Genomic DNA, 18,867 nt, shown 5'->3' on the forward strand with positions numbered 1-18,867 from the left:
TTTGACCTGGAACCACGCCACTGAGAAACCACAAGGATTTTTTTTTATTTATTTTTTTTTATCGGAAATGTCTACGTATGTGAGCTTAAAGGGGCTGCACCTTTATCAACGTGGACCTGGACCTAATTACAGCATGCCCATCAGCAGATTGGAATGAGCTCAAGCGTTGTTGAACAACAGTGTGTTTCTTCTTTTACAGTATGTGATGGAAGTAGAGTGCACTGAAAAAGTGGAATAACCAAAGTTTGACACTTTTCAGAGCTGCAAGTAAAATATGCAAGCATGATTTCGTAATTTTAAGTGATTGTACTAGTTTACTGCCCTCACTTGGGACTCATCCTTAATGAGTGCTTTGATGTCAGAAAAACAAAAAAAATGTAATCCTGGGAAAACGGCGTGTGGATTTTGTCCCTGAAGAATACTTGAGCTCTGCGGGTCAAAAGTGTAATGAGGTTGTAATGATCAGTGACATGTTTAGACTATGTTTCTCACCAGAACAACATAAAGACAGAACAGCAACATGTCGACTCGTGATGGGATTTAGTTTGTACCACAGAGATGGTCATTTTTATCCTCCAATGCACAAAGGAAATATACAAGAGTCAATTTCATTACCATTATTAAAAAAACAAATGTTTTGTTCATGATGCCTTTGATCGTAAAGCTCATAATATAGTGTAAAATGTAAGTTTTCTGCCGTAGACATTAGGTTTTTGTCACTCAGACAATCTGCAATTTGAAGTCAGTTTAAATCTGATATGACGTGGTCTTGTTATGTCGAGTACAAGTTGCTGTAAACATGTGCTGTATCATGTCTTTTATAGCTACTGTACACCGCTTGATTACTGCAGATCTCTGTGGGTGTGCATGCATATTCTAAATTCAATTCATCATTGTCAAGAAACCATGCAACAAAGCTTGTTTCTCACTGGAAAATCATTACATCACTATGTTAAAGATGAGGATGGCGTTGTCCACCCAAGAGGAAATCTTCATCTTCTAATTACAGAGATTGTCATCTCGAAAGGGAGGCCCAGACGGAAACTGTAATATTTGGCTCTGTGTCACAGAAACTACTCATCCCAATGACACTACGCCTAAGGTTCTCACATGTAAATATTATACAGAACATAGAATAGATCATAGGGTGTCATATACAGTAATAAGATAAATACACAATTTATATTCCCTTAAATCAAAACTACAAGATCTCTCAGATGAAACTGAACTAACATGAGAATCTGATATCTCTGTATTCCCATACATTATTTTATATAGAGTATTCACATCTATGTTTCGATCTTCAATAAACTCCTAGACACAAATTAAAGACAAACAATAAATGATGTTGTAATATCATTCTATATTTCTTCTCTCCCCAAAGAAGCTCAGGTCTGGTTTCACTGATGTCACTGAGGGCCCTAAAGATCCAGCCCTCGACAGCCCAGCTGCCTGAACAAGTGCAAGATCGGTGAGCGGAGCAAAAGTGGGGCCGAGCCAGTGACCAAAACATCAGAGTTTGGTAACTCTGTATGTTGACCATTTAAGAGCAAGTCTGCTCTGAGAAAACAAACTCTCTTTCAATGACTTCTTAGTGGAGTGAAGTCAGGAATTTGATCAGAATTGCTTTTGGAAGCCAACATAATCACAGTAACTGAAATCAAAGTTTCTGCTCGAGAACATCGTGTATTATCAGGAACACAATCTTTCCATATTACAACATTACAATGTTTTGCCCTTGAATCAATATTACAAGTATTTATAGATGTGAATTATTTTGGACTTGATAGCTTCATGATGCAGGATTTTACAGCTATAATTGTTTGGTTCTCAGTGAGTTAAGAATCCATTCTAAAAAATGGGTTAAAATAAATTAATATAAAATTACATAATGAGGATTAGGCCTACGTATTTACAGGCATTTAGAAATGGTATCCATTTAACATTTGTTTCTGTTTTAACATGTCACAAAATGAATATTGAAATAATTTCACTTATGAGCAGCTCAGTTTTGTGAACTGTTGGGTTACACTTTTCTTCTGAAGTAATAAGTGGCATTATTTATTAAGAATAGTTAGAAAAGTTTAGGGTGTAGGTGAAATTAGATGAGCGCCACAATGCTTGACAGTAGTGAGAAACTTCAGTTCAGGTCAAAGGAACTCAGGTGTGTTTGTGAATTTAATTTATTTTATTTTTTTTGAGCCTGATTATTAAGTTGTTATGTGTCATATGGATGTCATTGATGGTTGATGATCACACAAATCTAAGTCTTGCAATCGGATGCTAGTGCAAAATAAACAACTAAGACCATTTTGAAGAGGGTTTCGGTGTTGAGAAAGACAGATCAGCCACAGAAAGCTATGATAACAGTCAGATATGTCATATACATGAAAGCAGTGACCACAAAGCAGCTCATCTAACCACTAAATGATAGTAAAAGACATTTTTGACATTTTTTGTCTGTTTCTACCTTTTCTTAAACTCTCATCATTACCGTCATCACTTTGGTTGGGTTACATGAACAGTTGTGTGCTGGTTTCTTTTGTGTGCTGAACACAAAAGAAACCAGATACATATAAGCCAGCAGTGTAGTGAATCATTTTTGTCACAACATTGTGAACAGAACAACAGGCGTAAAATAAACTCTTGTCCTTGGTGAGACATTTCAGACGAAGTGGTTTGTTGTGAAATCATAGAACTTGGTGTCTTCTACAGCGCAAATATGCATCATGAATTAAACACTTGTGAATGTGAACGCGTATGTTTTCGCTTTCTTTTTAAGTGAGTAATCATGAAGTGAACAGAGAACGAGAAACAGCTGGCCAGGAAGCACATGAATGTAACACTATAATGAGGGTGATAATCACTAAGCTTAAACTGTTCATAATCACAGCCAATGCAGGGAATTTGATGTAGTGCTAAACAGTTGATGGATTTCAAATGTTAGTCGTTTAATTAAAGTCAAGAATTTTTTTTTTCAATATGTTATTTTCAGAATAAAACACATCTGGAAACCTTGTGGTTTAAGCCAGCCAATCAGACTTTTAAAACGATGAGAAACAGCTTATCCTGATTATAGGACCAAACAGGTGTATAAGACATTCATAAAATCTGTTGTTTGTATCTGTGTCCAACTCTTACAAAATGTGAAAAGAATTTAGATTTTTTTTCTTTCTTTCACAAACGCTGTGACATGGGGAAAGAGGTTTTTGTTTTTTTTCCTATCCACGCCAGCTACTCTCCTGTATTTTTACAGTCTGGCTCAACATTGTTCAATCCCAGCAGGGTGCTGTTGTAACACATTGTGCCTTATTTTACCAGTCTTATTTACTTTATCAGCATTATGTTTTTTTATGTCCCATGCTGTTCGACACAAGTATTTCTGAATCCTGCAAGTGATCAGTATTCCCCGAGAGCACAGCTTGTTGCCTCGTCTTGACTTGTCACTAACATCTTTTGATTACTGTGAGGTTTGCATTTTATATAAGTTGGTCTATAGAGCTGTGGTGAACCAAGATCAAACTGTCATTGGTTGCTAAAATGAATGTTTCTATAATGAAAAACAATATGAATCATTTAAAAAAAACATTTAAAAAAAACTTGGAACTATTCGTGAAAAAAATGTTTTTTCAAGATAAGCCTTTATGTCCCTAGGGACCCACTGTGTTTGTGCTTGTCTTTGTTATTTAGTGCTACAAAAATTCTGGAGAAAAAAAAAAAGACTGTTGGAAATGTTTCTCATGGAGAATTCCCCACAGCTTGTTTTGATCAACTTTATATTGTTAACCAGTCTAGGATTTGCTCCCTTGCTGAGAAAAATGTCAGCAGCTCCTGTGGGTTTTGAGCCATATAGCATGATGAGTCCCCTGACCTAGCGAGGGTTAAAATGAGCAGCGCTGTGTTCCCTCCTCCTGATATTGACTGAGCACACACACACACTTTCTCTGCTTAGGCAAGCACACAGCCAGAGAGAAGAGGAGGGACTGTTTGCAGCCACGAGAGCCAGCTGACGTTCGCTGGGTCTTTACTCACCCCCCGACTCCTCCGTTCTCCTCTGGCCTCATCACTCCATGGGACTCCAGACCTGGCTGCCCAGCAAACCGCCTCTGTCCTCTATGGCCTGCCTTGATGTGGAGACCCCTTCCATCTACAGGGGTAAATTCAAATCAGGTGCTTTAATTTTGTGTTGTCTCATGATTTATCGGTCGTTTGTTTATCCTTGTCTTGTTTGATTACCTTTGTAGAGTTTTGTCAAACTTTTCCTGATGCTGGCAGAAGTGGTGTGTGTGTGTGTGTGTGTGTGGGGGGGGGGGGGGGGGGGAGTGACGTAAATACAGCCATATTAAATGACAAGGCAGCAGTAAAGCTCATCACAATGACTCATGGCAAAGCATCCACATGACAGAAGAAACTATTGTTTTCTAATAGATCATAAATCAAACTTGCCTTAAAGAACATGACGAAAGTGTCTACAAGGGACAAATGATATTACTCATCCTTTTACAATACTTACAACGTTGTTCCTGTATAAGACTTTAGTATTATTTAGTAGTACAGGCTCTATCTGTTCCTAAATGATAAGTTATTAACACCATGCTGCTAGTTAAAGAATTACGCTAAAACATTACAGTAAAAGCTTGTTGTGTGAAGGCAGGTAAAACTTACTTACACGTTGACATTAAGGACGCATCCATATAACTTATTTGTTTTAAGAAGATGCAAAGAAACACTCAAAGGATAAACTTGTATTTCATTGGATATGTATTCTGTCCATTCATTTATTGTAGGGCCATCATGCAGAATGTGTAACACTGTCATGATCTAGTATGTCATTAAGTCAATATTTATAACCTGACTAAATATAACTTTTCAACCAGCCATGTTCATGTTTGCCAACACAGAGTGGGAGGACACACCCACTCTTGGGGAAGCTATACCTCATGCGTTTTCTCATCACTTGAAATCTGGATCGTCATCTGGAAGTCAGGCCCTATACTTGTCTTGTGGTTGGGGGGTGGTGGGGTGTTGCAAAAAACGTTGAACTTGAGAGTGATTGTGACCACCCATATGAGCTTTTTACCTTCAATTAGCCTCTATCGTCAGGGATTCGATGATTATCAACAAACTCATATATTTAGGGATATATATTTAGGTAACAGTGAGTAATAGTGTAGTCTTTTAGAGAATGTAATAAACTGTTTTATACTCACTTTGCCCCTCTGCCACACAATGACAACAGATGATTTTTCAGTTGTTTAATAAATAGTCAGTCTTTAAACCCTTTAATAATTAAATGTAATTAAAGTATTCTCAACTGAATTCAGTCAGACTTTTTTGATAGTCTTTAGGGAAAAGTCTCTGAATCTGATACTGTACATAGATACTTTTACAAATGAACCTATTGTGAAAGAATATAATCCTTTTTTTTGTCTCTATTTCGTTATAAGGGTCTCCTCTTTTGCAAAAATAAGATTCTGTTTGGAGTATATGATGTTTTAACAGTTAGGTCAACATCTCCAAGCCTCAATCTGTTCCTAAACTTATTTCAGATTTGTCTGGGCAACAAGAATCTGTAGCCACACCAAACATTTTTTTTTTTGGTAATGTTTCCAAAAAGAGAGAGAGGGAGAAAAGAGTCCAGTAAAAAAAAAAAAAAAATCTGATGGGAGACCTCCAGGGATGATTTGCTGAGAACAACATGGGTCTGAGATTAGAGATTACATCAGTGGGCAGGGATTTCAGCCAAACCCTCTCTCTCTTTTTCTCTCTCTCTTCATCTGCACAACCTCTGTTTACGCTCTGCTGGTGAGCAGGAGAGCAGAGCCAGTTTGCATCATGGGAAGGTTAGCCAGGGTTCAGGGTAAGCACTTGATGACACAAAGTGAGGAAGACCCCCAGACTTGAGGTTGACCCCCCTCCCCCCAAACTCTGGTGCTTAAAGTAAACAAGGGAAAGGCAGCTTTTGGAGATATTGATTTGCAGCAATTAACCACTGAATTATCTTCACTATTGCATTTTTTCCCAATTCACAGTGGATAGGAAAATTGAGGGAAGGTAATGCCCATTTTTTAACAATCTTCTGGTATGATCTCTCTCAGGCTGCCCACCCCTCCCTCCCACCTCTTGGCAAGGGTTTCTAATAGGAATCACAGCAGGCAGAGCAGGCACACTGTGTTCTGGCTGCTTTGAGAGTAGACACGGCCTCCCACCCTTTGCCTCGGCACTTGTCACTCTACATTCCCTTTACCAACCAGTGGAAGCCCATGAACGTCCCCTCGTCCCTTCATACAACTGAAGATCCCACCCCCTTAACTACCCCCCAAATTTCATGGTTCCCAGGCCTTGTTCTCACAGCTGCCCAGTTTATTTTTGCTAGGGTGAGTCACAGAGGCCTGTTCAGACGCAGTGCCTTTCCCAGGAGAGTCAAGCAGGTCTGCGTTTGAGTGTGTGTGTATCTAAGTGGGAGTAGCTGTTTCCCCTGAGCCATTTAGTAAGTCTAGCTGAGGCGACTTGTTTTACAACTGTACAGTGGTGACAATATGAGCCTAATGCGCCTCACACTACGACCTAATTTGTCAAAGTCAAGCATGACTGTCCTCTTAAGACTATTAATGTATTGGTGTAAAATAACATGTCCACCTTACTTGTTTATACAGACCTCTACATGTTTAAACCAAAATCTTCCTGCAGTTTATGATGATGGGAAACAAAAGACAAAAAACTCTCCACATATGAATGCATGTAAAACTTGCATAAAAGATTTAAAACGGGGAGTATTGTCATTTCTTGACATTTCTAAACACCAAGGAAGATTTAAAGCTGCAGAGGAGCTTACATTTTGTGTTGATTTTGGCACGCCCTATGAAAAAAGTGGTGCCAAATACCTTCGCTAATCGTCTTCTGTATCTATAAATAGTGCTTTCTGACAAAATGAATATCTTCCCGCTCACGTTTAACGGTCATATGTGATACTCTCCTGTGAATCCTTTGCTGTGAAAAGCCTCCAAATGTAGCTGTTTTTTTTAAGCGTTCTGTTGATTGCCTCATCTGTCACCCACCCTACAGCAGCATTTCAGGCATATAAAATAACTTGATTATAACTTGATTATAAATAATCAATTTTCTCAATGATGACCTTGTTTGTTTTTGTTGCTCTTAAAGAGGCACCAGTATTATGTTGAGTCTGTTTCATAACCATCTACAAACTCCTTAAAGGAACTTTAAACGTTTGAAAAAAAACGCTGTAGTAGAATCAGACACCAATTGCTTTTGCTACCTAAAAGTTTTGATCACTATCCTGCCTGAAATACCTCTATAATTATTTGTTTTTGAACTTTTTCCTTTGTAATTGCATCCCATGCAGAGACATTGACTCTTTTGGGAAGGCTTCCCAGCTCTGTTTATTATAAATGTTGTAAAACTTGTGGCACTGAGTAAGAACTGGACAGGAAGTAAATAGGATGTCTGTGGTGGTGGTCAGGGGTTTACTGTAGAGCCCTTGAGGTAGCGTATTGATTGTCGAATAATAAGTGCTCTGTTTTGTTTAAAGGCAGGCATGTTGGTTCACTGCTGACTCAGTGGACTTGGCTTCGATTGGCAGAAGCCTAACTCTGACCTCTGTGTCTCTTCTACACTCTCACAGTCCTCCAGCTCTGTCTGCAGCAGAGGAGGACCCGGGAGCAGCTTGTGGAGCAAGGCATCATGCCCCGTGAGTATTCATGTCCTACAGTAAAACTTCGTTCTTTTAGACAGTCAAAGAGTGGTCAGCACCCACATTAATAAGAAAGGTTAACAGGAAATAAACAAACGCATTTTGTCCCCCCTAAATTACTTTAAACTTTTCTTCGTCTTACACTCAATGACATGTAGCTTTAACCTAGTGTGTCATCTTCTTAATGGCTAAATGAGATGTCATTTAAAACATTTGACACAGACAAGAAACAGTTAAACACTGGTATTTTATATACCGTACTTTATGACTATACACTTAAGGGTTAAAGGGATATTTCACCCGTTAAAACATGACTCTGTACTGACATTGAGTCATACATGTGTATTAGAAATGTGAAATAATTTTTTGAAGTTGGTGTCTTCTTGACCGAAAAATGAGCAGAAACTGTCTTTTTGGTTCCAATGGATGAACGACAACAACACTCATAATGCACAGCACTGCAGGCTACTCCCACTGTACTGTAGCTGTGGTGCTCTACAGACATTTACTTCTGGAAATTTCTGGCAGAAAATGGACTCTATGTCTGTGTCCATAGGCAAACAGGGACAACACCGACACTATCTGGTTGCCACAGCTCGAGCCGGCTCGGGCTTCTCGTCCTCACAGCCGCTGACAGGCAGAGGCTACCTCGCCGCTATATTGCGGCTCGTAGAGATAGCCACAAACATCCGATTCAAGCACAAGAACTTAAAAATCCCCTTCAGTCTTATCAGTTTGAAGTTGAAACATACTTTTCTTGTCATTCTCTGTTCTTATCAGCTTTCTCCTTAGATCCTGTTAGCGTAGCTTCCTTTTCGAGGAGTGAGGTTACGCCCACTGATCTGTGATAAGTCTGCAGCTTTAATGGGTCAAAAACATGACAAACCATGTAGGTTAACCTTTGCTAACCAAAACAGCCTCTGGTGACTTAAAATGATGATTGGTACGTCATCGGAGGCTCCATATTAGAAAACAAATACGAAGCTCAGAAGAATTTGAAGACAGGATGCACGACCATTCAAAAGTACTACCAGTGTTATAAAGCCTAATGCAAATAATTAAAGATTTAAAGATTATAATTGGTATGATGTTAATGATATTTAAGAGGGGTAGTTTTATTTTATAGAATTATTTAATTGGCAAAATAACACAAAGCATGGTATTATAATGAAATCAGTAAATAAAAATAAAAAAAGATTGAACACAGATCAACCATCAAGCAGCTCCTCATTGAAACCATCCATCTATTTGATGTGACAAAAGTGGAACAAACTCAGCCTCCCTGCTACATTACATAAAAGATGGGCTTAATCTGAGACAGAATCACGCTGATATCTGGAAAGGGAGACAAAGAAAGCGACAGAGGTCTTTCTTCTTGTCCTGCACTTCCCTGAGACGCCCCCTACTGCTGCCACTCTTTCAGCTCCTCTCATGGCTTCACACCAGCCCATGAGTCAGTGACTGAGCCTTCACGGTAAGTCAGTCCTCCCCTTCTGTGGCCTGCTACTCCCACTCTTTCAGGCTTATGCGAGGTATGCAGTGAGGTTTAGGTGAGGAGCAGGAATGTTTTGTCACACCCCCGCCCACCCCCAAAAAGAAGAGAAAAAAAAGCCTGTGTGTCCTTAAACCAAACAGTGCTCGTCATAGCAGAGGTGACTGGTCGGTGAGCCAGACTCGTATAAAGCTGAGTGAGTTAATTCTGCAAGATCCAAGGAAATCTGCCCTGAACAATCTCTCTGCTTGAGTCAGTCAAGCTGCCACTTCCTGGCTGACTCCTGCTCAATAATGTTAAACTCACACAGAATAGCAAAGTCAAAAACATGAAGCATGATGTGAAAAATGGATAACACTGTACTCAAGAATAGCTTAGTTTGACATTTTATATTTCACTTTTCACTATCCTTTTATCCTCTAACTTCTTTTTTTTTTTTTTAAGATACAATTTTAGCCTTAATTGGATGGGACAACTGAAGAGAGACAGGAAATGCTGGGTAGAGAGAGTGGGGGGTGACATGTAGCGAAGAGTCAAGGTCGGATTCAAACCCAAGGTCGCACCGCAACGAGTCCTAAAGCAACATGGGGCACACAACATAAACACTATACTAGCACGCCTCTCCCCTGACCTGTTGAATAGTTCACTACATCTAATACTTAAGAATATAAGACATTTGCTTCTTCATGACAAAGAGATTGAAATTGTTTAAATACCAAGAGGACATGATGATGAAGTTCATCACACCGTATAAACATCCAGCTGCTAAATTATCTACAGGAATGTAGCCTTGTTCTTTTAAAGAAAGTATTTGTTAACTTCCAAAGGCTTCTCGAAAAATTACATCAGAAGCAGTGTTTACAGTAGAAAGTAGTTCACACATGATACCGTTTTTGACGCTTGGACTTTGTTGATTCCCCTTTTCACAGCTCTGAAATCTCCTGCTGTCTTTCATGAACAGATCCGTAGCCTGGAAAGAGCCAGGGTAAGATGTCAGATATCATTGTCATAATGCAGCCCACCCCCCCAAAAAAAAGAAAAAAAAAATGTACAGTAACTTTCATTGATTTATTTCTCAGACGGGGAATTTTCTAAAGCACAAACTCTGCAGCAGACCTGAGCGCTCTCAGCTGGTCCGAATGCACATCCTACAAGGTAATCATCCTCCTGTGTGTTCTCGCTACATTAGAGACATGAATAAAGAGCTAATTTATCTAATCATCCTTCCTGTTTAAATTTGTTTAACAAAGTCAGAGCCAGACAAATGTCTGAGGATGACATATCTATGTGAGGTTCAGCATAGGCGGCAGTGAGTCACTGTGACAAAGCCGTTCAGAGGCTGACTGACGCTGACTGGATCACAGATAATGATCCTCTGTGTGTTTATCAGAGACACAGGCTCAACCCTCCCTGCAGGCCACGCAGATGAAGCTGAAGAGGGTAAGACTAGCTGATGATCTCAATGAGAAGATCTCACAGCGGCCCGGGCCCATGGAGCTTGTGGAGAAGAACATCCTGCCTGTTGACCCTGCAGAAGAGGTCATCAATGGTATACATGCACGTCAACACGACTACATCCTCATAGTCAGGAGGAGACCCAAGCCATTCATCTTTTCTTTTTCTTTTTTTCAGCTCACAGTTCTCCACTTACCACTACAGTCAAAGCAACTCCAGTTAGCGTTGTAGCCTATCAGGAACATTGTCGAGTCCATATTAATGCAAATCCACTCACACGTGTTTAAAGAATCATGATGATCCATTTTTTTCTCTATATCTGTAGTTTTATGTGAAATATTAAAACATGTGATTATCCACCAGAGAACAAAAACAACATCTTATTACAAAATGCAAACAAGCTACATTACATTGAGAATTTGGTTAAAGGGATACTTCACCCATTTGCATGAAGCTGTGTATCATTAGAAACATGGTGAGGGTTGCATTCATGACCATTCAACACTACTACCATGTTTCTAATGACACACAGCTTCATGTAAATGGGTGAAGTATCCCTTTAACATTATTTGCTTAGCATTAGTTAGCATTGTCTTTATTAGCATGCAGACGTGTGCGTGTAGTTTAGAGACTCATTGTTTCTAAGCCCAGTTTAACAGAGCCAAGGGAGTGACAGTAGACTCTGAAGTCATGTTAATACAGTAGCTCACCGTGTATGTGTTTGTTTACAGTATGCCTTGTCGACATTGACTTTTGTAAAGGATCAGAAATTAAAAGCTACAGTTTGAATTTTAAAAAATCCATCAGGTTGCCGGGGGTAAAAAAACAACACACGTAAAATAATGTGAAACTGAACAGTGTTTACACTGTTTTTATTCCAACAGATTCAACAAATCACCAATTGTAATCTGGACTAAAGCGTTTCTTTTGTCCCGCAGGTGGTGAGACAAAAAAGCAGCCAGATATTTACAACTTTGATGAGGAAAGCAGTGATGCCTTATCACCCAAACAGCCCGACAGCCAGCTATCTCCCCGCTCCACCTGCACCTCACCAAGGGAGTCCGAGGCAACTGAGGCCACTTCTAGCTTATCTCAGTTAAACTCTTGTACGCAGGTAATAGCAATACCTTGAACCATTATAGCTACATTCATAAAATAATCTCAACGCAAAATCTCCACCTACGCCGAGCCAGTTAAACTCGGTTTCTTTAAATCCTTTTGGGTTTATGTACCTGATTTTGATTGTCAGTTTAGGTCCTTATCTGCTCTTACATGGGATGATGCTAAACAGGCAAAGCGGCTTCACTCTTCTCACTGACCCTGATCATGTGGATTCTTTCCTTTTCTCTGTTTTTGACAGCAGGCCGTACCATCTAACTCACCATCACGATCAGATGGAGTCAACCTTGTCTCCACCAATGAGCAACTAGTATCTACACCTCAGCCAATAAACTCTAGTTCCCCTTCGACCACACCAGGGTCAGTTCTTGTGAAGGTAAGCTGCAGATGGTTTTTTTTTTTTTTTTTCTAATGCTTCAAATTTGACATTTAATGTGAGCAGAAGCAATTTGTCATTTGAAAAAGTGAGATCATTTAACATTTAACATCATTTAAGTCTTTTTTTACCTTCTAGTTTATAACCAGGTAGGAAGCCATTAGTCTCAAGTGCTGCGCTCTTTGTCGATCTGATTTATAGACTGCCTTACTATGTTGCCTACCTTGGAAATGTGCACCCACATTTCTTTAAAGACAAATTGCATGTGTACAATTTCCCAAGTCAGACCCAACACAGCGAACAAAACCATTCACTGTCATTTCACTAGAACCTTTGATTTGAATCTGTGCCAGCCAGTTTTTGGGAAAAATAAAAGTTTTTTCTAATTAAGGCCGAGAACAATATGTCAAAAATTAACATAGTGGGTTAAAGAAATAACTGAGGCCGTTATTATATTTCACTGCTCCTCTGGGAATAAGATGAACCCTCCCTTCCTTGCAAAAGGAAAGACAAATGAGTTTGACAAATTGGAGGGTGTGTGTGCGCTTGCTTCACTGAACTTTGGTTTCTTGTTTCTTAGCTAGAACCCGCAGCTTTTATGCCAAGCTGTATTCATGTGCATCCTGTAACTGCAGGTGGTAGAACAATAAGGCTCCTATTTCCACTACCTGTTTCCTCATCCTGCAGTTATCATCAGGTGTCAGAACAGTGCTCCACCTTAATGCTTCTAGCTATCAAGACCTGTTCCAACTCAGATTTGTTGGTACTGGCGATGCTGACGTTACTTCTTGATACACTGGACTGTGATCAAACACAAGGCTCGAAACTCCCCCAGATGGTCCTCTCATGGTTTTATATTCTCCTTTTCTGTGTTGTGTTCTGCAGCAAAGCCTTCCAAAGCTGCCCAGTGAGAAAAGCCGCAGTAAGAGGAGCAAAGAGTCCAAACCACGGGTGAAAAAGTTAAAATACCATCAGTACATTCCCCCAGACCAGAAGCAGGAGCTCAGTGAAGCGCCGATGGATTCAGCTTATGCCCGCCTTTTGCAGCAGCAGCAGCAGTTTCTGCAGCTCCAGATCTTAAGCCAGCAACAGCAGCAGTACAACTATCAGACTGTCCCGTCTGCCACCCTTAAGTACGGCTCCATTTTGAAGCAAAGACACACCTTTCACACACACACACACACACACACACACACACACAGATAGGATGAGCTCACAACCACATATAGGTTGATGACTTGGTGTTGAGTTCAATAATAATAATAATAATTTGTGTAATAATTATATTAACGCTCTCAAATCATGCTAATTTTAAACTGGATTAAATGCTACAATTCAACATTTGATCACATGTTAATTAGATGTTCATAAAAAAAGCTAAAAGCCACTACAAAAAGAAAAACACTAAAAAAGATCAAATTATCCAAAAAAAATGTTAGGCTTTTATTTTGAAGCTTTACTTTACATGCTGTTGAACTCAACTCTGTTTTTATTTTGAAACGAAGTAAGGACTAAGTTTGAGAGAACGCTACAACATTAACAGAGCGACGGAAACAGGAACTCATTACAGAACTAAATGAAAAGCTAAAAGGTAAAAAAGTGAAACGTATGATGTCATGAGGCGGACATTACTCGTCAGCTGAGCTGCCTGACACTTTTTTTTAAAGTGAAATGAGACATTTAAAGATGCAGTAATGTTGTTCTTTAGCCTCTTTGACTACAGGGCCATGGTGCTCCTAAAGGGACAAAATAACAGGGGATTAGTGAACGCAGTCAATTCAGAACTTAATTCATCACGATTAACTACTTAATATATTACCAGTTTTACTGTTTTTTGGAGCTGCTGTTACACTCAAATTTTTCCCATTGGGGGCTCAGTAGAGTTTATCCTTATCCTTAATGCTGACAGCTATTACTTTAATATATCCTACTTCTGAAACATGCTCAACTGCTCTTCTGTTCATTATGTTTTACTTGTTAAGCTCTAATTTGTTTTTGTCTCTAAATATATGATTTATGTCCAAGTCTGTAAGAACATTAAGAGCTGTAGGAATCTTTGACATGGGCATTAAACAGACACTGATTTTGATTAGTTCTGAAAAGGACACTAGTTGCCTAATTTAATAGTAACAATATTTTATTTTTGGACATCAATATATAAAGTTCATACTTGGCTTTGGATAGAGTAATAACTTTTATACCGCAGCTGCTGTTTGTCTCGAATATTTAACAGTTCGCTGCCCACGGCTTCCTGCACAGAAGCTTTTGCCAATGAAAAATGAATAGTAGTCCCCTCTAGACTCCTCTTTTATCTGTACTCCCTTTTTCTTCCCATTTTGTTACAGCAGAGCAACAACTGAACTGCAAACCAGCTGTTCCTCGGTTGTCGTGAGCACAAACGCTGCATCGACCCCTGTGCAGCCTTGGAACACTCAGACAAACCGCAGGCCGGATTATTTACCATCTAATTTGGACGAGATGAAGGTGACCTGTTGCCGCCTCACAGAGTCACTATGTGCATGCGGCAGAGGAGAACACGCTCCACTTTGGAAAGTTTGTTTGTAATAGTGTCTTTTCTTTTCAGGTTGCTGAGCTGAAGATGGAATTAAAACTCAGGTCTTTGCCTGTTTCAGGCACCAAAACAGATCTGATAGAGAGGCTAAAGTCATTTCAGGAGAGCTCGAACATCCAGACTGCAGCTGCCACTGAGACAATCCCAGAAGCCACCCAGTTTGAAAAATTAACACCTCCTGTGTCCCCTATCACCTCCAAGGTGTCCAATCTGGGCATAGACGACTGTAGTAATGCAGACAGCCCTATAAAGCTTTCAGGGAGTCCGTCTCCAACTCACACTGCCTGTGTGAACTCCCCACAAAGAGCTCCACCAGATAAGAGTCCCATTGAGACCAGGTGCTTCAGTAGAGACTCTGAGAGGGACAAACGTCTTCACGAGAAGGAGCGTCAGATTGAGGAGCTGATGAGAAGGCTGGAGCAGGAGCAGAGGCTGGTGGAGGAGTTGAAGCTGCAGCTGGAGGTGGAGAAGAGGAGTCAGCAGGGAGATTCTCCACCTCAGCTCAGCCCTCTCTCTCCCATCCGGGTCAAAGAAGAAAACAGGAGCCCTTCAGGCTGCTGCAATTCTCCCCGTCTGCCAGTCGTGATCAAACAAGAGGAGGCTGCAGATCACAGCCACTTAGCTTCTCAGAAGCAGTTCATTGTCAACCACCAGACTGAGACCCTGCAGCCGGTCCAGACTGAAGCTCAGATCCTCCTGCCGGCATCGTTTCCTGCCAACAGCATCACATTACACACTACTGTCAGCAGCACAGCCACAGGCCTCATCCAGACCTCTGGACAGATGCCACAGAAAATAGAGGCCTCAGCAGTGTTACAACAGCAATGCAGGACTCAGACTGAGCTACTGACAAATGTGAGAAAATATGTGAAAATATATAAATCACTCATGTCATAATGGTCTTCTTTAAAACAGCAGTAGCAGTTTGTGATCATCCAAGTAAACATGCCTGAAATCATAAATTCTGTTGCATAGCCTTCATTTGATGCAGTGTTGCCGCTGCACTAAAAGGCCTCATTCACCACTAGCTAATAGCAGGCTTGTTCAAACTCAGGTTACAAGCGCAGGTGATGAGTGAGGCGCCCTTACTGCCCTCTGCTGTCCAGTCCCTAAACTGACAGCCAATCAGAATTAGCGACTGCCACAAGTCAAGGCTCTGCACACAGCATCAATGCTTTTAACGTGTTACATTTACAGTGCATTGGAAATGACAGTTCTGCTTTAAATGTGATCTTGTTGATTTTTTTTTTCTTTCTGTCTCTTAAAGTCTTCCTCTATCAGCCAGCCTACTTTGATCTTGCAACAGCCGAAATCAACAAACCATGTGTCAAAGTGTAAAGACCCGCCCCGCTATGAGGATGCAGTTAAACAGACACGCAGCATGCTAACAGCTATCCAGGTGCAGACTAAATGCACAATACATTGTATTGCTACAATACATCCTTTAAATTGTTTCTACTGACTGTTTTTTTTTTTTTTTTTTTTTCCACAGGGTCCCACAGCAGCAAGCCAGCAGATGGACGACCTGTTTGATGTGTTGATCGAGAGTGGTGGTGAGAAATAAAGCTACTTTTCTGTTGGAGGATGTTATTTTTTCTTTTTCTTTTTTTCTTATATTTTGTTCATCATTCGTCTCTCACACCTTATGTTCTGTACCTCTTGTTCCAGAGATCTCCCCCTTCATCAGACAGGATGCTCCCAGTCAGGACAAGCCTCTCCCTGTGACAGCCAGTGTAACCACCCTTCCCATCAACACGGTGTCATCCCGCCCTCCCCCCTTGGTTCAAGTGGCCCAGCTGCCTACATCACCTCTCAACCCGTCCGCCAGCTTGGCAGCCCTGGCCTCTAACACGAAGCTGGAGAGCCTTCTGGACAACTATCACACCGAGCCACGAACACTGGAGACAATGGAAGGGCTGCAGCCCCCTAATGTTGCCATGGAGGTGGACCTAATTGAAAGCACCAATTTGATCAATATGGATTGGCTGGACATCACAATGTCTGTGGCAGGAGGCGGGGTCAACTCATTGGATATGTCAGCGCCAGCGGGGGTCTTCTCTTCTGACTTCCTGAACTCAAATGAACTGCACTTGAACTGGGACTGAGTCACGTCAAGGTGGAATCAAGTACCTAACAGACCATTTCATGCCAGAAACACAATACACTTTTTTTTATATACCAGCTGGAGACTGATTTTGTTTCCTTTGTTGAGAAACAGAAGCTTTTGGAGGACAGTAAGACTCTGTTTTATCTGGCCCTGAGATCTCTGATTGTACAGGGAGCCTGACATGAAGAAGGAAGCAGCTTGAAACTTAAGATTAAAATATCCATCTGAAGTTGTGCGAGCTCTCCCATTGTTATTCGTCTTATGTTGTCATTTGATCTTAATGATTGTACAGCACTCTATGTCCCGTGTTGATAAGGAAGCATGACTGGGGAAACATCCAACCAATGGGCAATGTACCTGGGAGCTAGTTTTTTTTTTAGTTTAGCCTCTTTGAATAATCATCACTCTCAAAACAGATTACAACAAAATGAGTGCTTTATATTTCCTTTGGATGTACATTTTGAATTCAGGATTCTAACTGAATTGGGAGCATGAAAACTGACTTGAGGCCACAGCACCAAAGTGTCAACGGACCACAAACCGCGGCCGAGCAGCTCAGACCAAATGATGTTTATTTACTGAATGTTTCTCTGAAAAAACCATTGACTCATCTCTCAACGGCTTCTGACAGAACTTCTCTTGAGTTTGCAGATTAGACACATCTTTACTCATTGATCCATGTGCATCAATCTGTTCACTGTGCAAAATGTACTGCACATGTATTTGTAAAACAAATACCCTTATACGGTCAGGAGCAACAAGTTACAAGAGTCATTTGCTGTTCCTTGTTTCCTGATGAATCATGACGTTTTTCTTGGAACACCAGCAGATTGGTTCGAAATGGTTTAAAGGGATACTTCACCCATTTGCATGAAGCTGTGTATCATTGGAAACATGGTAGTAGTGTTGAATGGTCGTGAATCCAGCCCTCATTTTGCCCTGAGACGAGAAAAATGTGTTCTTTGAATAGAAGTTTTCAATATACAATATGACGCTTTTTGCATCACATGAAGAAAACTTTCAAGCAAAGAAAAACACATTTTTCTCGTCTCAGGGCAAAATGAGGGCTGGATTCACGACCATTCAACACTACTACCATGTTTCTAATGATACACAGCTTCATGTAAATGGGTGAAGTATCCCTTTAACAATTATTAAACCATATAAACCTAAATCATTGTGCAATGTCACCGCTCACATTAACAGAAAATGGCATTGATCATTATGAACCCCTTCTTTGTGTTCATCTCTTTATGAAGAATAACTGTAATGCTGTTTAGGTGATTTGTGTTACAGTGCCATCTGCAGTTAAATGAATGGTATAGGTTTCCTTTGCACTTATTACAATATTAAATACATCTCAAATTGATTTTTTTTGGTATCAGGACTATGGTCATTTTTTTTTATTATTTACAATCATTACCTTGATTAATTATTTAACCAACAAGCATATGTTGTCTCTTCAGATCTTTTTTCTATTTCTGGTGCCTGCAATCCTGAATATTTCTGACTCATCACTTATTTTTATCTCGCTACTTTCAACGGTTCAATGTTCAGACCTCAACTCAAGCTTGATTCAGGGAGTAAGCGTTAGTGAGTATGGAGGGCTTCTGTCTTTCCCAAAGATTAAGAAGAAAGATAAGTTTGACTCGGTCAGTGGCCTTTAAATACAAACTCTTAACTCGACCTTATATCTTAACTTCTAATTACTACTTATTCTTTGACTATTTCAGACCTTTTACTTGTTACTTTTGTTGCCAAATAAAAGCTATTTTTATTCTATTTCTTTCTTTATTCATCTCCTCTTTTACTTTTCCCCTTAAACTCAGGCTTATGTGTGCCCGGCCATTCCAACATTATAATGGGTATAATGAGCCCAACAGCAGGATAGGATACCCTCTATGGAGTCTAGACACTGATGGCGGTGATGGTGGTAGAAGAATGCAGGATGTGATGAGGAGTGGCTTTCTATCTAAACTCTGCTGAGCTGGATTGGAGGTGAATGGGTCGGAGGGTCACAGTGTTTGCACTGAAA

The 18,867-nt window shown here is 40.3% G+C and overlaps 1 protein-coding gene across 5 annotated transcripts; it reads left to right on the forward strand.

Annotated features, from left to right (window-relative positions):
• Positions 1-3,920: 3,920 nt before the first annotated feature.
• On the forward strand, positions 3,921-17,783 carry mrtfbb (myocardin related transcription factor Bb). Of its 5 annotated transcripts, none has more exons than XM_079366994.1 (13): positions 3,921-4,170; positions 7,643-7,708; positions 10,133-10,188; positions 10,283-10,358; positions 10,594-10,752; positions 11,597-11,772; positions 12,022-12,153; positions 13,039-13,286; positions 14,499-14,637; positions 14,738-15,580; positions 15,993-16,124; positions 16,218-16,278; positions 16,394-17,783. In XM_079366994.1, the coding sequence occupies exons 1-13, from the start codon at positions 4,071-4,073 to the stop codon at positions 16,828-16,830; spliced, it is 2,625 nt and encodes an 874-aa protein (XP_079223120.1). In that variant the 5' UTR covers positions 3,921-4,070; the 3' UTR covers positions 16,831-17,783. The 5 variants fall into 5 exon arrangements, with proteins under 5 accessions (XP_079223120.1, XP_079223118.1, XP_079223119.1 ...); XM_079366992.1 differs by having other exon boundaries at positions 3,922-4,170; positions 12,019-12,153; XM_079366993.1 differs by having other exon boundaries at positions 3,922-4,170; positions 12,019-12,153; positions 14,502-14,637.
• The last annotated feature ends 1,084 nt before the right edge of the window (positions 17,784-18,867 follow it).

This window comes from Symphodus melops (genome assembly GCF_947650265.1).
Source record: "Symphodus melops genome assembly, chromosome: 17".
Lineage (NCBI taxonomy): Eukaryota > Metazoa > Chordata > Actinopteri > Labriformes > Labridae > Symphodus > Symphodus melops.